Source organism: Lagenorhynchus albirostris, chromosome 20 (assembly GCF_949774975.1).
Source record: "Lagenorhynchus albirostris chromosome 20, mLagAlb1.1, whole genome shotgun sequence".
NCBI classification, from domain to species: domain Eukaryota; kingdom Metazoa; phylum Chordata; class Mammalia; order Artiodactyla; family Delphinidae; genus Lagenorhynchus; species Lagenorhynchus albirostris.
Window position 1 is genome coordinate 36,126,232 of NC_083114.1, and position 17,964 is coordinate 36,144,195.

Here is a 17,964-nt window from a genome sequence, read left to right on the forward strand (position 1 = left end):
CTTCAACCTAAAATGTTCTCCTTTCTTCTGATTTTAAAAGAAATTAGAACATTATCAGGAGCCCTGGGTGCTCCTACTTTGGGCGTGTTTATCTGCCTGTCATTTCCCCACACACACACACCTTGGACCACCTCCCTCCACAAACACCCAATAGGCAACTTCCCCTCCTTCTCTGTCGCACCTGAGCCCACCTTCCACCCACAGCCAGAGAGACAGACAGACTGAAGGATCCTGGGGACTCTACAGATAGACACCCTCCTCCCACTCTTTCCTTCAGAGACACTGGGGGTTTATCTGGGCTGAGGGAGGGACCCACAGGAGGAGGAACAGAGGGGTCTGTGTGAGTGTGTGTGTGTGTGTGTGTGTGTGTGTGTGTGTGTGTGTGTTGGGTAACAACAAAGAATGAGAGAGAGAGAGAGAGAGAGAGAGAGAGAGAGAGGAACGAAAGAGCTCAAGAGCATGTTTTGCCTGGAAGGCAAGACTTGCAGCCAATCAGAGCGCTGGGGCCTCCCTCTGCGACTCCACTATTGAGTCTATAACCGGCTGGCCGGGCGGAGCTGGTAGCATTTGACTGTGGATTGGGACGCTACGAGAGGCGCGCCGCGACCGCCGGAAGCCCGGCGATGGTCTAAGCGCCCCTCGGCCGACCCTCCCCAGAGACGCTGCCGGGCCCTCCCCTTGCCCTCCGGACACGCACCCCCGCCTCGTCTCCTCCGCCTCCCCCGCGCTCCTGCCGGTTCCGGCGCTCCGGCCGAGGCCAGCCCGGGGGGTGGCGCGGCGCCCGCCAGGATGAGTGGCTCCTTCGATCGCAAGCTCAGTAGCATCCTCACCGATATCTCCAGCTCGCTCAGCTGCCATGCGGGTTCCAAGGACTCGCCCACCCTGCCGGAGTCTTCCGTCACTGACCTGGGCTACTACAGCGCTCCCCAGCACGACTACTACTCGGGCCAGCCCTATGGCCAGACCGTGAACCCCTACACCTACCACCACCAGTTCAACCTCAACGGGCTTGCAGGCACGGGCGCGTATTCGCCCAAGTCCGAGTATACCTACGGAACCTCCTACCGGCAATACGGAGCCTACCGGGAACAGCCACTGCCCGCGCAGGACCCAGGTGAGGACCACAGGGTCGCGGGAGAGTGGGGGACACGGGGAGGTTCCCGAGCGAGCGAGAGAAAGGCGAGGAATTGGAGCGGAAATCTAGGGAGGCGCCCCGGGTAAGAAATGTACCTGTCCGAAGTTAGAGAAGGTGGGCTAGATGACCCCCAGAGGGGACAGACGACCTTCCAGTCCCGAGACTGCGCGCCTTCGGGGCGTGATGCGTGTGCGGCGCCGTGGTCCTGGGTGAGGATCCGGGTGAGCGAGGCGAGGACGCAGGGGCTGTGGATGTCAGAGAACCTCCTGCTCCAGGTGCTCTCCGGGCACTTCAGCAGGCGGTCCTCCATCGGGCTGTAGAGGGCTGGCGGGTAGGCAGCGGGCGTTGGAACCTCTGCGACCCCGCTTTGGATCTGGGCTGGGGGGGAGGGAGAAAGGTGAGGGGGACACGGAGAGAGACCCCTCAGAATTACCGGAACAGGGAAGGAAGCAGCAGCGGAGAGTGGAGAAACTGAAAAAGAGAAAAGTGGAGTCAGCGTAAAAGTGGAGAGACAAAGTGAGAGAAAGGACACAAGAAAGGAACAGAGGAAAGGGCGAAGGAAGGAAAGAAGAAGTGAGTCTTATGTGTCTGCAACTTTTCTGAAAATCTAAAACTATAATAAAATAAAAAGTTTAAAGAACAATAAAGGAAGGGAGGACGGAAGGGAAGGAGGGAGAGAAGCGACCGACAGCGTGGTGCGGGTGACAGGGCGGCGGGCAGACGGTGGGTGGCGGGAGCTGCGGAGAGCGAGGCGGCGGCCGTGCGCGTCCGGTGGTAGCTTGGCGCCGGGACCGCGCTCTGGGGGCGCGGAGCTGGGAGCGGGGGAGCGCCGCGTCGCGGGCGGCCGCCGGCCCGGCACTGTGGCCGCAGCTCCCACCCGGGGCGCCGGCGGCGGAGCGAGCAGCCGGGAAGTCCCGGGGTGAGTAGGTGGGCCGGAGAGAGGGTGTCCCGCGGGGCCCATGAGGGCCCCGGGGTCGCAGGCCGAGGCTGAGCCGCCCACTGACCCGTGCGTTGCCCTCAGTGTCCGTGAAGGAGGAACCGGAAGCCGAGGTGCGCATGGTGAACGGGAAGCCCAAGAAGGTCCGAAAGCCGCGCACGATCTACTCCAGCTATCAGCTGGCCGCCCTGCAGCGCCGCTTCCAGAAGGCCCAGTACCTGGCGCTGCCCGAGCGCGCCGAGCTGGCCGCGCAGCTGGGCCTCACGCAGACGCAGGTCAGTGGTGGGCGGTCGAGGGCCGCGAGGGCTCGGTGGGGCCCCCGGGACCCCGGGACTCCCCAGGCGCTGCTGAGCCTAGATGGCCTCTTAAGTCCCCCGCAGGGCCTTGAAACCCTTGCCTGTGGGTGGAGGGGCCCCCGGATCTCAGCCTCTGTTAGAAGTTTGTGCATTAGCACGTGTGCAGGCGTGCAGATTTGTGAACCTGTGCGACTGAGTCTCTCACAAGGAGAGATGTCCTCCCTGTGCCCCCAGCTGACAGGAACTGACAGCTCCCACAGGCCCCCAACAGTGTGGGTCACTCACAGGGTTGGTTACTGATAGGAGTCTCCACCGTGTCTCCCCCCAGGCTGGGCATGTGTGTGTAAGAGGTGTACATATACGTGTATTCATGTATATATTTGCACACAGGCTAATGGATCTGTGTACATGTGGGAAAGCACACTTAAGGAGTGAGACCCGAAACGGGTCACTGTGCTTATAGATGGCAAGGCAGATGTACTTGACTGGGCACGGGGGTGAGTGCATGTACAGAAATGTGTGCTTGTATCAAAAGACTGCATTCCTGCTCGGCACCCAATGCTCCACCCCTTTGTGTGTGCCCGGAGCCAGGAACAGAGGTTCCCCACAAAGGCGGACAGGAACTCGGAGGTGGGACTCCCCCACCCCCAGTCTGTCCCTAAAGCCCCCAGCAGCCTGTCACTGCTCAGGGGAGGAGTGGCGGACGCCTGGCTCCCTACAGGTGTTGACAGATGGGCCTGGGTTGCGGCTGCGTGGGGCCTGGTCCGCCGGGAATCTGGGTCACCCGGTGAGGAGCTGATTCATTGTTTGTACCAGTCATGGGGTGGAGAGCAGCAGGGGGAGGGGGAGAAACCCCAAGGGAAATCTGGGGAATCATGGCTCACCTGCTCCCGAGTCCCCGGGTCACCCCCTTTAGCCAGCCCTGGAGGGCTCCTGAGTGTGTGAACGTGGGTGCTCACCTCTGCAGGGTGTTTATCTGGCTGTATCTGTGCGTGTGTGTATCTTTATAGCCTGGTGTCTTGTGTGTGAAGCTGTGAGTGCGTACATTGCCGCGCGTGGAGATGCTTATGTGGGTGTGCGTTTGTCTCTGTGTATCTGTGCACCTCTGCTTCTGGGTTTCCAATGTGAACAAAATACCACAAACCGCCCATCTCCCACCTGGGCTGCCTTTTCTTCAGTGCTTTACTACGTCAGTAGGATGGCTGGCTGTTCTGAGTTCTTCATTTGTCTTAACTTATTTGAGCATCATAATAACCCTAGGACGTAGGTAATAGTGCTGCCACCAGCCCCATTTTGTAGATGAGGAAAGCAAGAACCAGAGAGGTTAAGTAACTTCCCCAAGGTCACACGCTTTGGACCTAGGCAGTCAGTAGTTCCTGGCCGAAGTTCTGTCCCTGACAGAAAAAAGATGCTGGCCTGGGGGTTCGGGTGCCTGGGTTTTGCCTGGATCTCGTGTGACGGTGGGTGCTGGCCTTGCCCTCTCTAGGCTGGGTTCCCCGATGGGTTTTCACTCAGCGTTCTGCGAGGCTAACTAGCTCCCCCTTTCTTCTCTGGGGCAGGTGAAAATCTGGTTCCAGAACCGCCGCTCCAAATTCAAGAAGCTGTACAAGAACGGGGAGGCGCCCCTGGAGCACAGCCCCAATAACAGTGATTCCATGGCCTGCAACTCACCACCGTCACCCGCCCTCTGGGACACCTCTTCCCACTCGACTCCAGCCCCCGCCCGCAGCCAGCTGCCCCCGCCGCTCCCGTACAGTGCTTCCCCCAGCTACCTGGACGACCCCACCAACTCCTGGTACCATGCACAGAACCTGAGTGGACCCCACTTACAGCAGCCGCCGCCTCAACCAGCCGCCCTGCACCATGCCTCCCCCGGGCCCCCGCCCAACCCTGGGGCTGTGTACTGAGCACCCACCTGGCCTGAACCTCTCACGAAGGAACCGCAGGACCAAGCAGAAGGCGCCTCCGTCCTAGCCGACACTCAGGAATCATCGAGGAGCACCGGGGAAAGGACACCCCTTTTCCCCCTTCCCTTGCCCCTTCCTCCAGGGACCCAAGAGCTTCCAGATGAAATTTGCATGGACCAAGGATGCCCCCTGAATTTCCCTTCCCCTGCCTAGACACTGGGGTGCCCCTCCAGATGTTTGGGAACTTCACTGCAGCTGGGACAGCTGTTTCCCTTCTGCTCCAAGAGGCTGGATTGGCTTTAAATGGCTCATCACCTTCCAGATTCTAAAACTTAGTACCAAGTCCCTAGACTGGATTCCTTGGGCACTTGGGGGCACCGCGGAGCGTCTTCAGGTCAGGCCTGGGCTGGGGCACCAGGCACTGTGGATTCTGGGACCTGCCAGGCCTAAGTTCCTGCCATGGGGACCTGGGCTGCCCCTTAACTGAGCATTCCCTCTGCCAAAAAGACATTGAACCTTGAGACTGGGACTCAGGGTGGGGACCTCAACGAGCCCCGCCCTGAACTTTTAGCCCTCATTTAGGGTTTGAGGGTTAAACCAAAGAAAAGCCCCCAAGTAAGGGAAGCTTTTAATATTTGTGGCTTTAGAGAGAACTCAAGGAGCACCTCCCCTCCCCCGCTTTGGTTGGAGAGGAGGGGCGGGTCCCAGGCATCCTTCCCGAGGACCCAATTCTTCTTCCATGTACAGGACTTTGCACAACTTTGGTTTCAAAAGCTGTTGAAAAACAGGAAGACAAAGGGCATTGTTAACAGATAGGACCAATCTCCCCTGTGTGGGTGCCTCTGCTCGCCCGCACCCCACCTATTCCTCTCCTCCAGTAAGTTGGAAGTTTTGGCGCCAAACCCCAAATCTCCAAGGCAAGACAAACCCCAAAACACCCCCTTTCCGGTGGCCTTGGAAACGGATAATTCCCACCAAGACGGAGAATGTCGGGTGAGGTGCACGGGGCACATGGGAAGGGTTATAACTCGGTGCCTTTAAGGGTGAGGGGGTGGCTGTCTGAAGGGTCAGTGGCACTGCCCCTTCCTGGCCCAGACGCCCCCCAGAGCTAACTTTCCTCCACCCCTGATGTGGTCGAACATCGAAGAAAAGGAGAAGTAGAAGACTGTAGCTATATATATATATATATATAGTATGTATTTTTTTTTAAAGCAACAGAGAGAAGCAGCCTCCTCCCTACTGTGGTTTCCTATTTATGTGGCCCTTTCCTCCTGGATGTACCTGCCTGTGCATCGCGAGCTGAGAGAAACAGATGTGGGCTCCGGCTGGATTTGGGTTTGTGGGAGGCGCAGGCGAGAGGAGAGACGTGGTGGATCTCGAAGAGTCCCACCCCAGGGGTAGAGGAACGAAGCCAAGTCCCACCCCCTCCCAGCCTTCTCATTTCTGCTTTCTTATTGGACCCATCTTTATATATAACATTAATAAAAAAGAAGAAAATAACCACTGAGCTCTTTGAACTGGAGGCTAGAGGCAGGCAGCTCTCGGCGGAGGGCCGGGAGTTGGGGAAGGTGTCTGGTGGGGAAAGCCCTCAGAGCCTCCAGGGTCTCCTGGGGGAGTCAGAGCCCTGGGGACCTAGTGCCGGGGCTCTGGGCTCGAGGACTGGGCTGGGCCTGGCGCCGGGTAGTAGGTGCTTCTGACCCCATGGCTGCCCCCACGGTCTGGGGAGGCTCCCAGCCCTGGGCCCGCCTGACTCCACGCTGCTTGTGGCTTGGCATCCCCTGCCAGCCAGCAGCCCTCCGCCACTGCCACCGGGTCATCTCAGGGCTGCTCTGTGATCTTGGGCTCACACGCAGACACGCTTGCACACGCGTGTAAACCGCCTGCCTCCATGCCCTGGCCCCTCACCCTCCTGTCTATCCCTTTCAGCTGGGGGTGAGGGTGAGGCCTCAGGCAGGGGGAACGCCACTGGTCCCACAGCTGGCAGGGACCCCAGGCCACTGGGATCCAGGCTGGACCATGGAAACAGACAAGGGGTCTCCACGTTGACCTTCCCTGGGAGTGCTCGGGCCCTGACTCAGAGCCCTCTTGCTGCTGCGGCTGCCGGCCTGGGCCAGCAGTGCCGCCACCCTCCTCTTCCAGCTGCCAGACTCTGGGGACGGAGAGCTGGAGGTGGCAAGAGGAACGGAGGGGTGTGTGTGTGAACAAACGTCTTGGCACAGATGGGAGACAGCGTGAATGCACGCACACGTTTGTGAAGCCACCTCTCTCGCTTATACACACACGTACCAAGAAACGCATCTCTCTACCATCGCACATACACGGACTCCCACCTCAGGCAAACGTGTTGCCCTCTGAGGCCAGTACACAGACCCAAACGCACACCTGAGACATGGTAGCATCACACAAATACACAAATCGTACATTCCAAGGGGTACACAGGTGCACACACACCTCGCTCAAGTCACCCGAGCATCACGGGCACACACACAGGTATAGGCAGCTCCCTGTACTGGAAAAAGTCTAGGATGGAGTCAGCAACACCACCCAGCAGCCAAGGTGACCCAGCTTCGCCTGGAACCTCTGTCAGAATCTCAGTTTCCTCATCTGTCAAATGGGAACAACAATCCCGACCCTTTTGGCCTCTGTGGCTACGGTGAGGCACAAGGCAGAATAAGGCTGAGAAGGCAGAAGACAGAAGGGCCTTGTGGGACAGCAGGGCTCCAGAACGTGGGGGCCCTCCAGCCCTCGCCTCACCCTCTGCCTCTCAGAACATACGCCTCGCCTCCCCTCCCACCACGCCCGAGGGTGGTGGAAGGGAGGAGGGCCTCCAGCCCACGGACGCCAGCCAGGCTGGCAAGGGTTAAGTGGCAGCTGCCAGGCGGGGCTGAGCTGAGCAGTTTGGGTTGAGGGCTGCGTGCAGGCAGGAGCAGCGAGGCGGCAGCCGGGCAGACTTACTGGAGACACTGCATTTTATTAGGACTGGGCTGCCAGCAAAGGGAGGGAGAGGGAAAAAAAAGGGCAGAAAGAGAGAGGAAGGAAGGAGGGAGGCTGGGCGGGCAGGCTGGCGGGCGGGCTGCTGCGGGATGAAAGGATGTTGTAAGCTCCCTAATTCCTCCCTGCTCATCCCTGCTCTGTCAGGCTGGATTAACTGCCCGGGTGACCTCCCTCAGGGTCAGCCCCGCCTCTCACCTCCCCCTCCTCCTCTCCTCACCTCCAGGCCAGGCAGGTGGCCCTCTTCACAGCCCTGGTGGGTAGGAGAGCCACGAGGACAGGGACTTGGGTGGGGACCTGGCAGAGTGCCTAGGTGGGGCAGCCGAGCCCATCTTCTGCCAGGTGCTTCTTGACTACACCCGTTGCCTCGTGACAACCTTCAGGGAAGAAGAGGGGGGCGAGGGAACCCTAGTCTGCCCTGAGGATCACTGTTCTCCAAACCTTAATAAGGGCTGGATTTGCTAAACTCCTACTCTATGCCAGGCACTTTGCATGTCATCCTCGCAACAGCCAGGGAGGGGGGTGGTATAGTGTTCAATTTTCAGATGGGGAAGCTGAGGCTCAGAGAGGTCCAATCTCTGTCAAGTTCACATACCTAATCCATGGCAATGCTGGGATTTGAACCCTGGTCTGTCTGGAGAATGCGTGCTCTTCATGGGCTTTTCTGCAGCTCAGGTTACTAAGACGCCAGGGCAGAGTGTCAGAGAGCTGGGCAGCTGTGCCCACCCCAACCCTCCAGGCCTCCTCCCTGAGTTCTTCCCTGGGAGAAGTGGAGGTGGGAGGGGCTGGGCTTCTTCCCCAGGGCTGATGCTTGGAAAAGCTTCATGCTGTAGTCAGGAATGTGCACGCTGGAGTCAGCTGACCTGGAGTCAGTCCTGCCTCCACTGCTTCACTGACTGTGTGATCTTGGGCAAGTCACTTAACCTTTCTAAGCCTCAGTTTTCTCATCTGTAACCTAAGAATAGTGCTACCTGCCTGGCAGGTAGTTGTCTCAAGGACTAAATGGATAATATGTGTAAAACGCTTCCCAAGGCACCCAGGGCATGGGGCGTACTGCTCGGTGTATCAAAGTTGCTGTTGACGATGGTGACAGTGCAGATGGGGTTTACTGCCCACCCAGCCTCCTGCCCCATCCCACCCTCAATGGGCCTGATTCAGACCCGGGCCCCTGGCTGCACTTACCACACTGGTCGATCCACCGATCTCTCGGTGCGCTCCAAAAAGGATTCAACCAACATTTATTGAGCACCTGCCCTGTTCCACGCACTGTTCTAGGAGCTGGTACCACGGATGACTGAAGCCTGGGGAAGGGAGGCACAGACCTAGGCTACGAGCTCCATGGCCAGAAGCGGGGCCCACCCTGGACAGGCCCCCAGCTGGGCAAACCTGATGCAGTCAGAGGGACTGGATGGGTTGTCAGAGGAAAGGGCAGGGGCAGGTGGTAGTGGGTGGGAAGGAAACGTAGAAAGCCTTCACGGGGGAGGTGGGATTTGAATTATGCCTCGAAAGAAGGATGGCAGCATGACAGGCAGAGATGGGGGTCTGCGAACATACTCCCTGGAGACCCCGCCTGCAGAATAACTCCTCTCCTAGGACTCATGGGGTGCAGAGGAAGGCTTGTGGGCGAGCCTGAGAGCAGGAACCTCGAGGGCCCTCACGGGTTGGCTAGAGCTGTTGCTGAAGGGAGGGGAGGCATGGACCCAGTGGGTCCTTAAAACCTTCCCCGGATGCAAGGCTCAGAGTCTGGTACTTCCCAGCCCCTCAGACGTGCTGGGAGCCACCCTGACTCTGAGAGCCTGGAGAAAGGAAACTCCTGCCCCTCTACTGGAAGGAGACGGCCCCTGCCCTTCTCACTTGTGGAAGTGGACGAGAAGGATGGTCTCTACCCCTGTCCTTGAGGCCCCTCCCTTTAAGGGGTCCCAGGCACTAGTGGATCTTAGAGACCTCGCCCCAAATCAGCCTCTGCACACCACCCGCCTGAGCAACACACCATCACTACCACTCACTGCCCGGGCCAGCAGAGCCCCCAACCTCCGCAGGGAAGGGATTCTGGGCAGCTGAGGCCAACCGGACACTTGATGTGCGGCCTCCCAGCCTAGGGGAGGGCTTTGGTTCGCCAAGTCAGGCTGAGTAGCGTCAACCAAGCCCGGCGGGGATGGAAGAGGAGGGCAGGGGGATAACAGAGAGGGGGAGGGGAAGGGAGAGCCTCCAGCCAGCACCCTGGCCTCAGTTTTTCCAGCTTTAATTGCAGCGTTAATCACCTTAACAAGCTGTTTACCAACCACCCAGCAGCCTGAGGCTGGGAGGCTTAGAAGCCAAAAAGTGCTTGGAGATGAGTTTCCTTGGCCCCAGGGAAGGGGGGTGGGAGGACGATGTTTATGGGGGCCCTGGTGGGGCTTGGGCCAGAGGGAACAGGTTGGGGGGACGGCAGAGAAGGCTGGAGCCAGGGAGTCAGGAAGGCCAGCCTCCAGCTCTTTTCAGGGGCCCAGTCCCCAGCCCCGGAAGTCAGCTCCTCAGGGAAACCTTCTTGGACCTCCAGCCCGGGTCGCCAGCCCCTGTCTTTCTCCTTTGTCACTCAGCCATGCTGGTCACTGCTAGCCGAGTGATCCTTCCCAGGCCCCAGTCCTAGCTCTGTGGAGGCAGAGCCTGTGTCTCACCTTTACTGTCTCGTCCCCCGCTTATAGCACTGGGCATGGACCATGTGGAGAATTTTTGTTCACCCTGGGGAGGGTTGCTGGGCTGCAGAGCAAGGGGCCTGGGGAAGTCTTTTATACCAAGGTCCCTGGGGGCAGAGCTGGGCAGGGTTTGAACTGGGACATCAAGCATGAGGGCAGGGGCTTTGGTGTGTCCACCCCATGCGCGTAGCGCTGACTGGAGAGCAAGATACTCAGTGGACATCAACTGCCCAGATGAGTAAGTGAAAAGAGCTCTTGGGACCCCTCACACAATCCCTCCCGCTCCCATCAGATGAGGGAGTGTGGGGCTGAGGGGGGAATGATAACTGCCCCCCTCTCTCGGCTGTTGGGGGTCAACCAAGACAAGGAGAGGAGCACCTGGCACCCCATCACCAATCTCTGCTTCTGAGCAACTGAAGGAACTAACAGTGACTGCACCCTCACGAGGCATCATCTCTTCGGGAAGTGGCCGCAGAGCGACTGTGTTACTTGCCCAAGGTCACACAGCAAAGGAGGGGCAGTGAACTTAGGAGACCTCCTGGCAGAGGAGAGAGTGTGGGGAGGTGGGCTGTCTGAGAGAATGAGTGACTTAGGGACCCAGGGCAGCTGGGATAGACACCCTGGTAGGAGGCAAAGCTGGGGAGGGGACTGAGACGGGGCGGGGCCTCAAGGCCCCAATTCCTGGGTTGTCTCCTGGAGCAAATGGGGGCAGGACTGGCACTGTCTGCTGAGTAGGCAGGGACCAGAGACGCCGCACCTTGGAGGATTAGGTGGGGTGGGGGTATCCCCCCACTCTGGGCAGTTCATCTTGCACCTGGTAAATGGCAGTGGCAGAAGCAGCAGCAGCAGCGTGTCCTTCCCTGCGCACTGAGGGCGTCTGGCCACATCATGCAACGCGTGTGGCATTGTCCCATGCCCACCCCTGGGGCCAGTCAGGCCTGAGCTCAGGAATCACCAATGGGGGAGGGGGGCGTGACATGCCCTCAGCTAAGGGAGGGTCAGGGGGAAAGCTGAGGAAAGCAGGAGGCCAGAGGAAGCAGGAGGCTGGCTGGTAAGGAAGGGAAGTCTCCCAAGTGCAGTCTCAGATCCTCCCAAGATCTGAGCAGTGAAGATGCTAACGGAGCACACACCGTGCACCAAGCCCCAAGCCAGGTGCTCTTACAGGCACCGTCTCAACTGCCTGGCAAGGGCAGTGCCATTATTATCCCACTTCCCAGGTGGGTTAACTGCGGTTCCAGAGGTTCAGTAGTTTCCCCTCAAGTCCTCCAGTCTAGCCTTCTGAATCCCTGGCCTGCGGGCCTCTCACCGCCCCATGGCCTCTAAGACTGAAATGGAGAGGAAGCAGAGAGGGGGCCAGGCTCAGCTTTCCCTCCTGTTCCCAGATCTGCCCTGTGCCCTTAGAGACACCAGGGTGTCATAAAGTAGGACACACATGTGCAAACACCCAGGCACACGTAAGAATACTTCTGAGCTCTAACCCTGACTTTGACGCTTATTCACTGTGTGTCCTCAGGTAAGTCATTTGCCCTCTCTGAGGCTCACTTTCCTCATCTATAAAATGGAGCTAATCATATGTATCTTTCAGGATTTCTGAGGAAATTAAATAACACATATAAAGGGCTTAACACAAAGCTTGGCCCAGTGATGGAGCTCAATAAACTATACTGTCGGTTCTAGATGAAACCAGCTTTTATGCAGTTAGGACACTCCTCAGTTGACCTTGCGAGTTCTAGGTGCCCTCAATGGGCCCAAAGTTGACCCTTCCTCCTAACGAGGGGGAGTCTCATATAGAATTCCTCCCTCTACTGGGAAAGTCCTTTCTTGATCCCAACCTAAGTCTGCCACATGCTTCAGATGTAATGGAAGGACAGCCACCCAGGACAGACCCCTGTGCTGGGCCTTAGCACCAGCAGAAGGGAAGAGGGCAGGGTTTAACACAGGCGCACCTTGTTTTATCGCACTTCACAGATATTGCCGTCTTTTTTTTTAACAAATTGAAGGTCGTGGCAACCCCGAGTTGAGCAAGTTTATCAGCACTATTTTTCCAAAAACATTATTTTTAAATTAAGGTACTTTTTTTTTTAGACATAATGCTATTGCACACTTAATAGACTACAGTATCGTGTGAACAACTATAGTGCAGTGTAAACCTAACTCTTCTATGCACAGGGAAACCAAAAAAGTTGTGTGACTCGCTTGATCGCAACATTCATTTTGATTGTGGTGGACTAGAACTGAACCCGCGATATCGCCGAGGTACGCCTGTATCTTTCAGTTACTAATCAGCTAAAGAGCTGCTTCTCCACATCTACATATTTGCAGCGGTTCGTTAATTTGTGTTTCCATTGTAACAGGAATATTTCCCCTCATTTATTGTAAGACTAGTGAACAGCATCCTATATCTATCTTGTATCCAGCCACTATACCGAAATTTTCTTACTTCTGGAAGATCTTTCCCCCCTAAGGTGTCTTGAGTTTTCTAGGTATACAATCAAATATCATTAGAAAGAAATCTTTTGTTTTTTCTCTGCTTTTGCTTTTTCTCTGATTTTTTTGTCTAGCAGGAGGGCTTCTGGGGTTATAGCAGAGGTAATCGTTCATGAATGAAGAAGTCGGGAACTTCACTTCCCTCTGCATTAACTCTGATCCAGACAGGTACGGGACGATCTCACCTCTTCAGGCACCTTCTCACCTGGGCTGCTCAGAGGGCTGTCCTGGAAGCACAGTCAGAAGTCCTCACCCTTCAGCCAGTGTCCTGCACAACTGCCTCCCCTCTTCACAAAGCAGCTTCTGTCCAGCCCACCCCTCTCACTGTGGGGTGTTTGGGGAAGACAGTCAGACTAGGGTTCTGCTCACAGGTGGAGACCAACAGAGGAACAGGGATATCTGCACAAGACATCTCAGGGACAGAGAAGGTTTTTCTCGCTTGGCAGTCAGAGATAATACTAACAACTAATCCTTGCTGAATCCTGACTGTGTTATAGTGCCTTTTGTTGTTTTAACTCATTTAGTTCTCACCACCCTAAGAAGCACATGCTATTAATTATTATCTTCATTTCCCACATGAGGAAGTTGAGGTACAGAGAGGTTAGGAAACGTCCCCAACTTATATAATGTTATAAACCGATGTTACCTCAATTAGAACAAAGAAAAAGGGGAGGGGGAAGGAACTTGACCGTGGTCATAGAGTTGGACTTGAACTAAGGCTTCTGGCTTTCATTTTTTTCTTGTGTGCGTGTTCCTGGGGACGGCTATACTCTTCACTGTTATGTGGTAAGTTGGTGGGACAGAGGAGGATTTAGGCAGATGGGGGAACTGGAGCAAAGGAATAGGTCACCATGTCCCCTGGCATACCTGGTGATGCCCTGGCATACCTGGTGTATTTCGCAATGCACCAAGAGTGCACTCTCCCTGTCTCCATGACCTTCTTCCTTTTTTTTTTTTTAATAAATTTATTTATTTTTGTCTGCGTTGGGTCTTTGTCACTGCACGCGGGCTTTTGCTAGTTGCCGTGAGCAGGGGCTATCTTCGTTGCAGTGTGTGTGCTTCTCATTGCGGTGTCTTGTCTGTGTTGCAGAGCACGGGCTCTAGGCACACGGGCTTCAGTAGTTGTGGCGCATGGGCTTAGTTGCTCTGCAGCACGTGGGATCTTCCTGGACCAGGGCTCGAACCTGTGTCCCTCGCATTGGCAGGCAGATTCTTAACCGCTGTGCCACCAGGGAAGCCCCTCCATGACCTTCTGAGATATCATTCTGATCATTATCCCCACTGTACAGTGAGGAAATAAAGAACCTGAAAGGTAAAGGGACTTGCCCAAGGCCTCTCAGCTGTGCGTCTGCATTCCAGAGACTCCATGAAGTTTCTCTGGACGAGGAGACACATTTTACTTTCCAAGGGGCTGGGGGAATAATTCTTATTGTTTGGATGGGGCTGCCAAGGGGCTGGGAGTGGGAGGGAGTTGAAGCCAGGGATGGTCCCAGGGCAGATTCAGGCTTTGGAGAAGAAGGTAAGAGGACCTGAGGACGTCACCAGGGGTGGAAGAAGCCTGCATTGGTGGATTCAGCTGATCCCCCTGGGCTTGGGGAATGTGACAGGAGCCCAGCAGAGGCATGTCAGCAGCCTCCCACAGTCTGGCTTCCCCCAGAATCTGTTGGAGCAAAGAATTCCCGGTGGCTCCAGGGCTGGGAGGAGGAGTTTGCAGCAGGCCCCAGCTTGCAGGGGCAGAAAAAGCAGCTCCTGGGGCCAGCCTGAGAGGAGTGGTCTGGTGGTTCTGTGGCAGGCATGGTGGGAAGTGGGAGGGATGGGACCTGGGCAAGGATCCCATGCCCCCACTCACACTTAGTCCTCTGCCCAGCCCCACGCACTGAGGCCCTCCACCCCAAAGAGAGTGGGAGCATCAGGCTTGGGGAAGGGGTGGTCAGGCAGAGAAAGGAACCACCGAGGGGAGAGCCCCCCAGTTGGCGAGGGGAGGCCAGTGCCCTGCTCCCTGGCAACCTCCAGTCTGAGGAAGAAGCACTAGTCCTGATGGGTCAGGCAGATCAGGACAGAAAAGGTGATCGCGGGCATAGGCTTCTAGGCCAAGGGGACTCCTGAGCAGAGAGGGGAAGGAATGATGCCCTCCAGGGAGCCTCACGACTGGAGTGGGATCGTCTAGATGCCATGCTCCTGGCCTCATGATGTGGCCTGTATGTTATTCAGCAGCTTGACGTGCGGAGAGGGAGAGAATGGGGGCTCCAAGCCAGAGTGGAAGTCCTCAGGCTGGCCGAAGGACCCGACCCAAAATTCAACTGAACTCTGAAAGGGCATGGTTCTGATGAAGCTCGGAGGAATATATTCCACAGAAAGTAGAACCGTCCCCTGGAAATGAAGTGACCTCTCCATTTTGGGGCCAGAGACACTGAAGGCCTGGCACTGCGCAGAGTTGCATCAGAAACCTTGGTGTTTGGAAGAAGCTTGAAGGCAACTCCTTTCCCTTCCTGGGCTGGCAGACACGTCTCCCAGGATGCCACTGGGGCTGAGTACCTTAGAGACATCAAACTATGGGGACTGAAAAGAGCTGCAGAAGGCATCCACTCTGGTGGGAGAAGCAAAGCCCTGTACTCCGGGAGCCTCCAGTCTGATGGGAGAGACAGGCTGTGCTTTACAATGCCCCAGACTGGAGTGGAAAGTGGTGGTGGATACACATCAACCCCTTACACACACACACACACACACACACACACACACACACACACACACACACACACACACGATTTAGGAAGTGAAATTATCTAAGCTTCAGAGGGGGTTACACAGTAAGTAGGAACCAAAGCAGTGCTTTCCTCACCACCCTGTGACCCCTGAGATCCCTCCTCCTTGAGTTGCTGGCAGGGCAGGGGCGCAGAGGGTTCAGTGGAGCCCTCCGAGAGGACAGCCTCTGGGTTTCTCTGCCAGGGCTGGAATCTATGGCTACGTCTGGGAGCCCCAGGATGTGCCAGGAAGGGCTGGGACGGGAGCTCTTGCTGGAGCTCAGGAAAGGAAGCAGGCAGGGCTTCAGGGAACAAAGAAAATAAAGTTCTAATAAAATTATCAGGTTCTTGGCCATTCAGTCTCTCTCCCCAACTGCTTACCAGGGAAATATTCTCAGAAAATAGGAGATGGACAGCCAGGAAAAGGGGGTGGGAACGAGAAGGGAGCGGCAGAAGCTCACACACAGGGAAGCCAGTCTGTGCATTTCTGGGGATGTTTCAGTCTATTTTCGCATGTGTTTAAGTCCCTGGGCATTTCCTCTTGGTTCATCCCTTTGTGTTGTGCTTCACTCTGTGAATACATAACCTGGGAGTGTACCTCTCTGTATATGTCCATGGACAGCCATGGAAGGTTTCCTGTACACATGCTCACGTGTGTCTCACATGCAGCTCTGCCCACTCCACGTATGCTGGTGTGTGTGTGCGTGCACTTTGTTCTATGGCAATGTGTGTGCCCTTATGACGTCCCTGTGCCTGGGTCCTTGCATCTGCCCGTCTCTGTGCATTTGTCCGGGGCCTTTGTACTTTGAGGTTTGGGGTAGAAGAAACTTTAATTCCCCCCCTTTTAACAAATCCGAGCTGGCCAGGAAAGGGGGAAGGGGAGGCATGAGGAGGCAGCCACTTTTCTCTCTAACTTTTTTCATCTTGGAAGGGGAGAGACAGCCGTCGCCCAGGGACTCGCTGATAGGATTTCTCCCTGGCTGTCCCAGGTCCAACAGCAATGCTACTCAGAGAAGGGGTGGGAGAAAGGGCTGGAGAAGGGGGAATAGAGCTGAAGGGCCCCTCCTCTTCACTCCTCCTTGGCATGGGAGAAGCCAGGAAACGGATGGGAGAGAAGGGAAGATATGAAAGAGAAATACTTTAGGGTCAGTGAATTTTTCTTTTCCACCCTTATTGTTAAAACATTACTCATCTCTTGGAACAGGGGATCCCAGGTGAAGGGGGACCTTCGACCCTTGAAAACCAGGTACTTTGGGAACAGGGTTCAGAGGAGTTTTTGCAGAGGTCTGAAGCCCATCCCCACACACTGGTCCCAGCCTCCTACCTTCCACACCAGTCCCCTCTAGGCACCATGCCCACCTCCACCTCCTCCCAGGCCCAATGAGCCCTGGCAAAGAAAGAGTCATCCCAGGTGCATTAGGGGTGGGACACACCTGCAACACCTTCCTTCTCTGAAGGAAGAGGCTTCAGTGGTCCCAAGGACAGAAAGCTGGGAGGAGATCTGCCACCACTACAACGGCAAGAGTTGAGGTTAGATGCCAGACAGAACTAGAAAGCTATTATCAGATCAGGGGAGGAGAGAGAGTGGGTGTATCATTACCTCCTTGGAAGCAAGAAGTCAGTGTATGTCTTCTCTGGCCCTTCCCCGCTCTACCCACATCCTTTATAAGTTCTGGGGAAGTCCTTGATCTCTAAGGCCTCATCTACACAGGCCTCAGCTACCCGGATAGCATTCCATTGACTCTGGATACAGTCCCAGAGGCAAGTTCAGGCATCCAAACTCAAGTGAGGCTTGGAGCTGAGTAATCAGCTGCTAGGGCTATGCAGACATTTTGTCCGGGGAACAGCCAGCTCCGCACCCCACCTTGCAGGGCAGATGTGTGGTGGGGGAGGGGCGGTCTGTCACTCGGTCTTCCCAGCCCCCTCCCACCACTGCAAGCTCCCTCTTCCCACCTGCAAGTAATTTGGCCAATGGGAGGGCAGTTCAGATGGCAGTGTGGAATCCCTCTAGATCTGTGTGTGCTTGGTGGGGAGGGGGCCGACTCCTTCCCCCCAGACCCAGTGTGCCCTTCTCCTCTTCACAGCGGCAAATTACTTGTAATTATCTCGCATCGAGAGCCTTCAGGAGCTGCTCCCAAAATTGCTTTAATTGAATTAATTGAATCTCATTTTGTTGGGGGAGAGATGGGGGACATGTCTTAAAATAGCACGTGGGGAGAGGGCAGGACAGCTCCCAGTCAGCTTTCCTGTGGCTGAGACCCGCGCAGGTGAGAGAGTGGGCTCCAGGCTCAGCTGCTTCTAGATCCCGGCACTTTTGCATTTAGGTCCTCGCCTGTGTCCTGCTCTCAAAGGTGATGACCCGGGATGTGTGGCGTTCTCTAGTCTCCAGCCCCTTTTCTCCTCCTTGCCCTGAGGAGGCAGGTGGGCTGGAGGCAGGAGGTGAATGGAGGCCGTGGCAGTATGAATTCAGCATCGCTGTGACCTCTCCTCTTCGATAATCATACAGCAGCTATGAACACCACTTATTAAGTGCTTACTAAGCTCCAGGTACCATGTCAAGCATGTTACAAGCACCATCTCATTTCATCATCACAACCGCACTGGGAAGCAGGTCCTATTAGTGTTCCCATCTTAGGGGGGAGAGAAAGGAGGCGGAGAGAGAGGTTAAGCAACTTTCCAAAAGTCACACAGCAGAGCAGGACTCTTTGGAGGCCAAAACCCCAGTTCTAAACCATTCAGTAGTGTCCCCCCTGCCTTACTGACCCAATTTTCCCAGAGGGGTGTCCTCACAGGAA

General features: G+C 56.2%; 1 protein-coding gene across 2 annotated transcripts; it reads left to right on the forward strand.

Moving 5' to 3' along the window:
* Nucleotides 1-581: 581 nt before the first annotated feature.
* Nucleotides 582-5,758, forward strand: DLX3 (distal-less homeobox 3). Of its 2 annotated transcripts, XR_009537825.1 has the most exons (4): nucleotides 582-1,114; nucleotides 2,157-2,347; nucleotides 3,928-5,152; nucleotides 5,488-5,758. XR_009537825.1 is itself a non-coding variant. In XM_060136164.1 (3 exons), the coding sequence occupies exons 1-3, from the start codon at nucleotides 790-792 to the stop codon at nucleotides 4,273-4,275; spliced, it is 864 nt and encodes a 287-aa protein (XP_059992147.1). In that variant the 5' UTR covers nucleotides 582-789; the 3' UTR covers nucleotides 4,276-5,758. The 2 variants fall into 2 exon arrangements, 1 of the variants encoding a protein (XP_059992147.1); XM_060136164.1 differs by having other exon boundaries at nucleotides 3,928-5,758.
* Nucleotides 5,759-17,964: the final 12,206 nt, after the last annotated feature.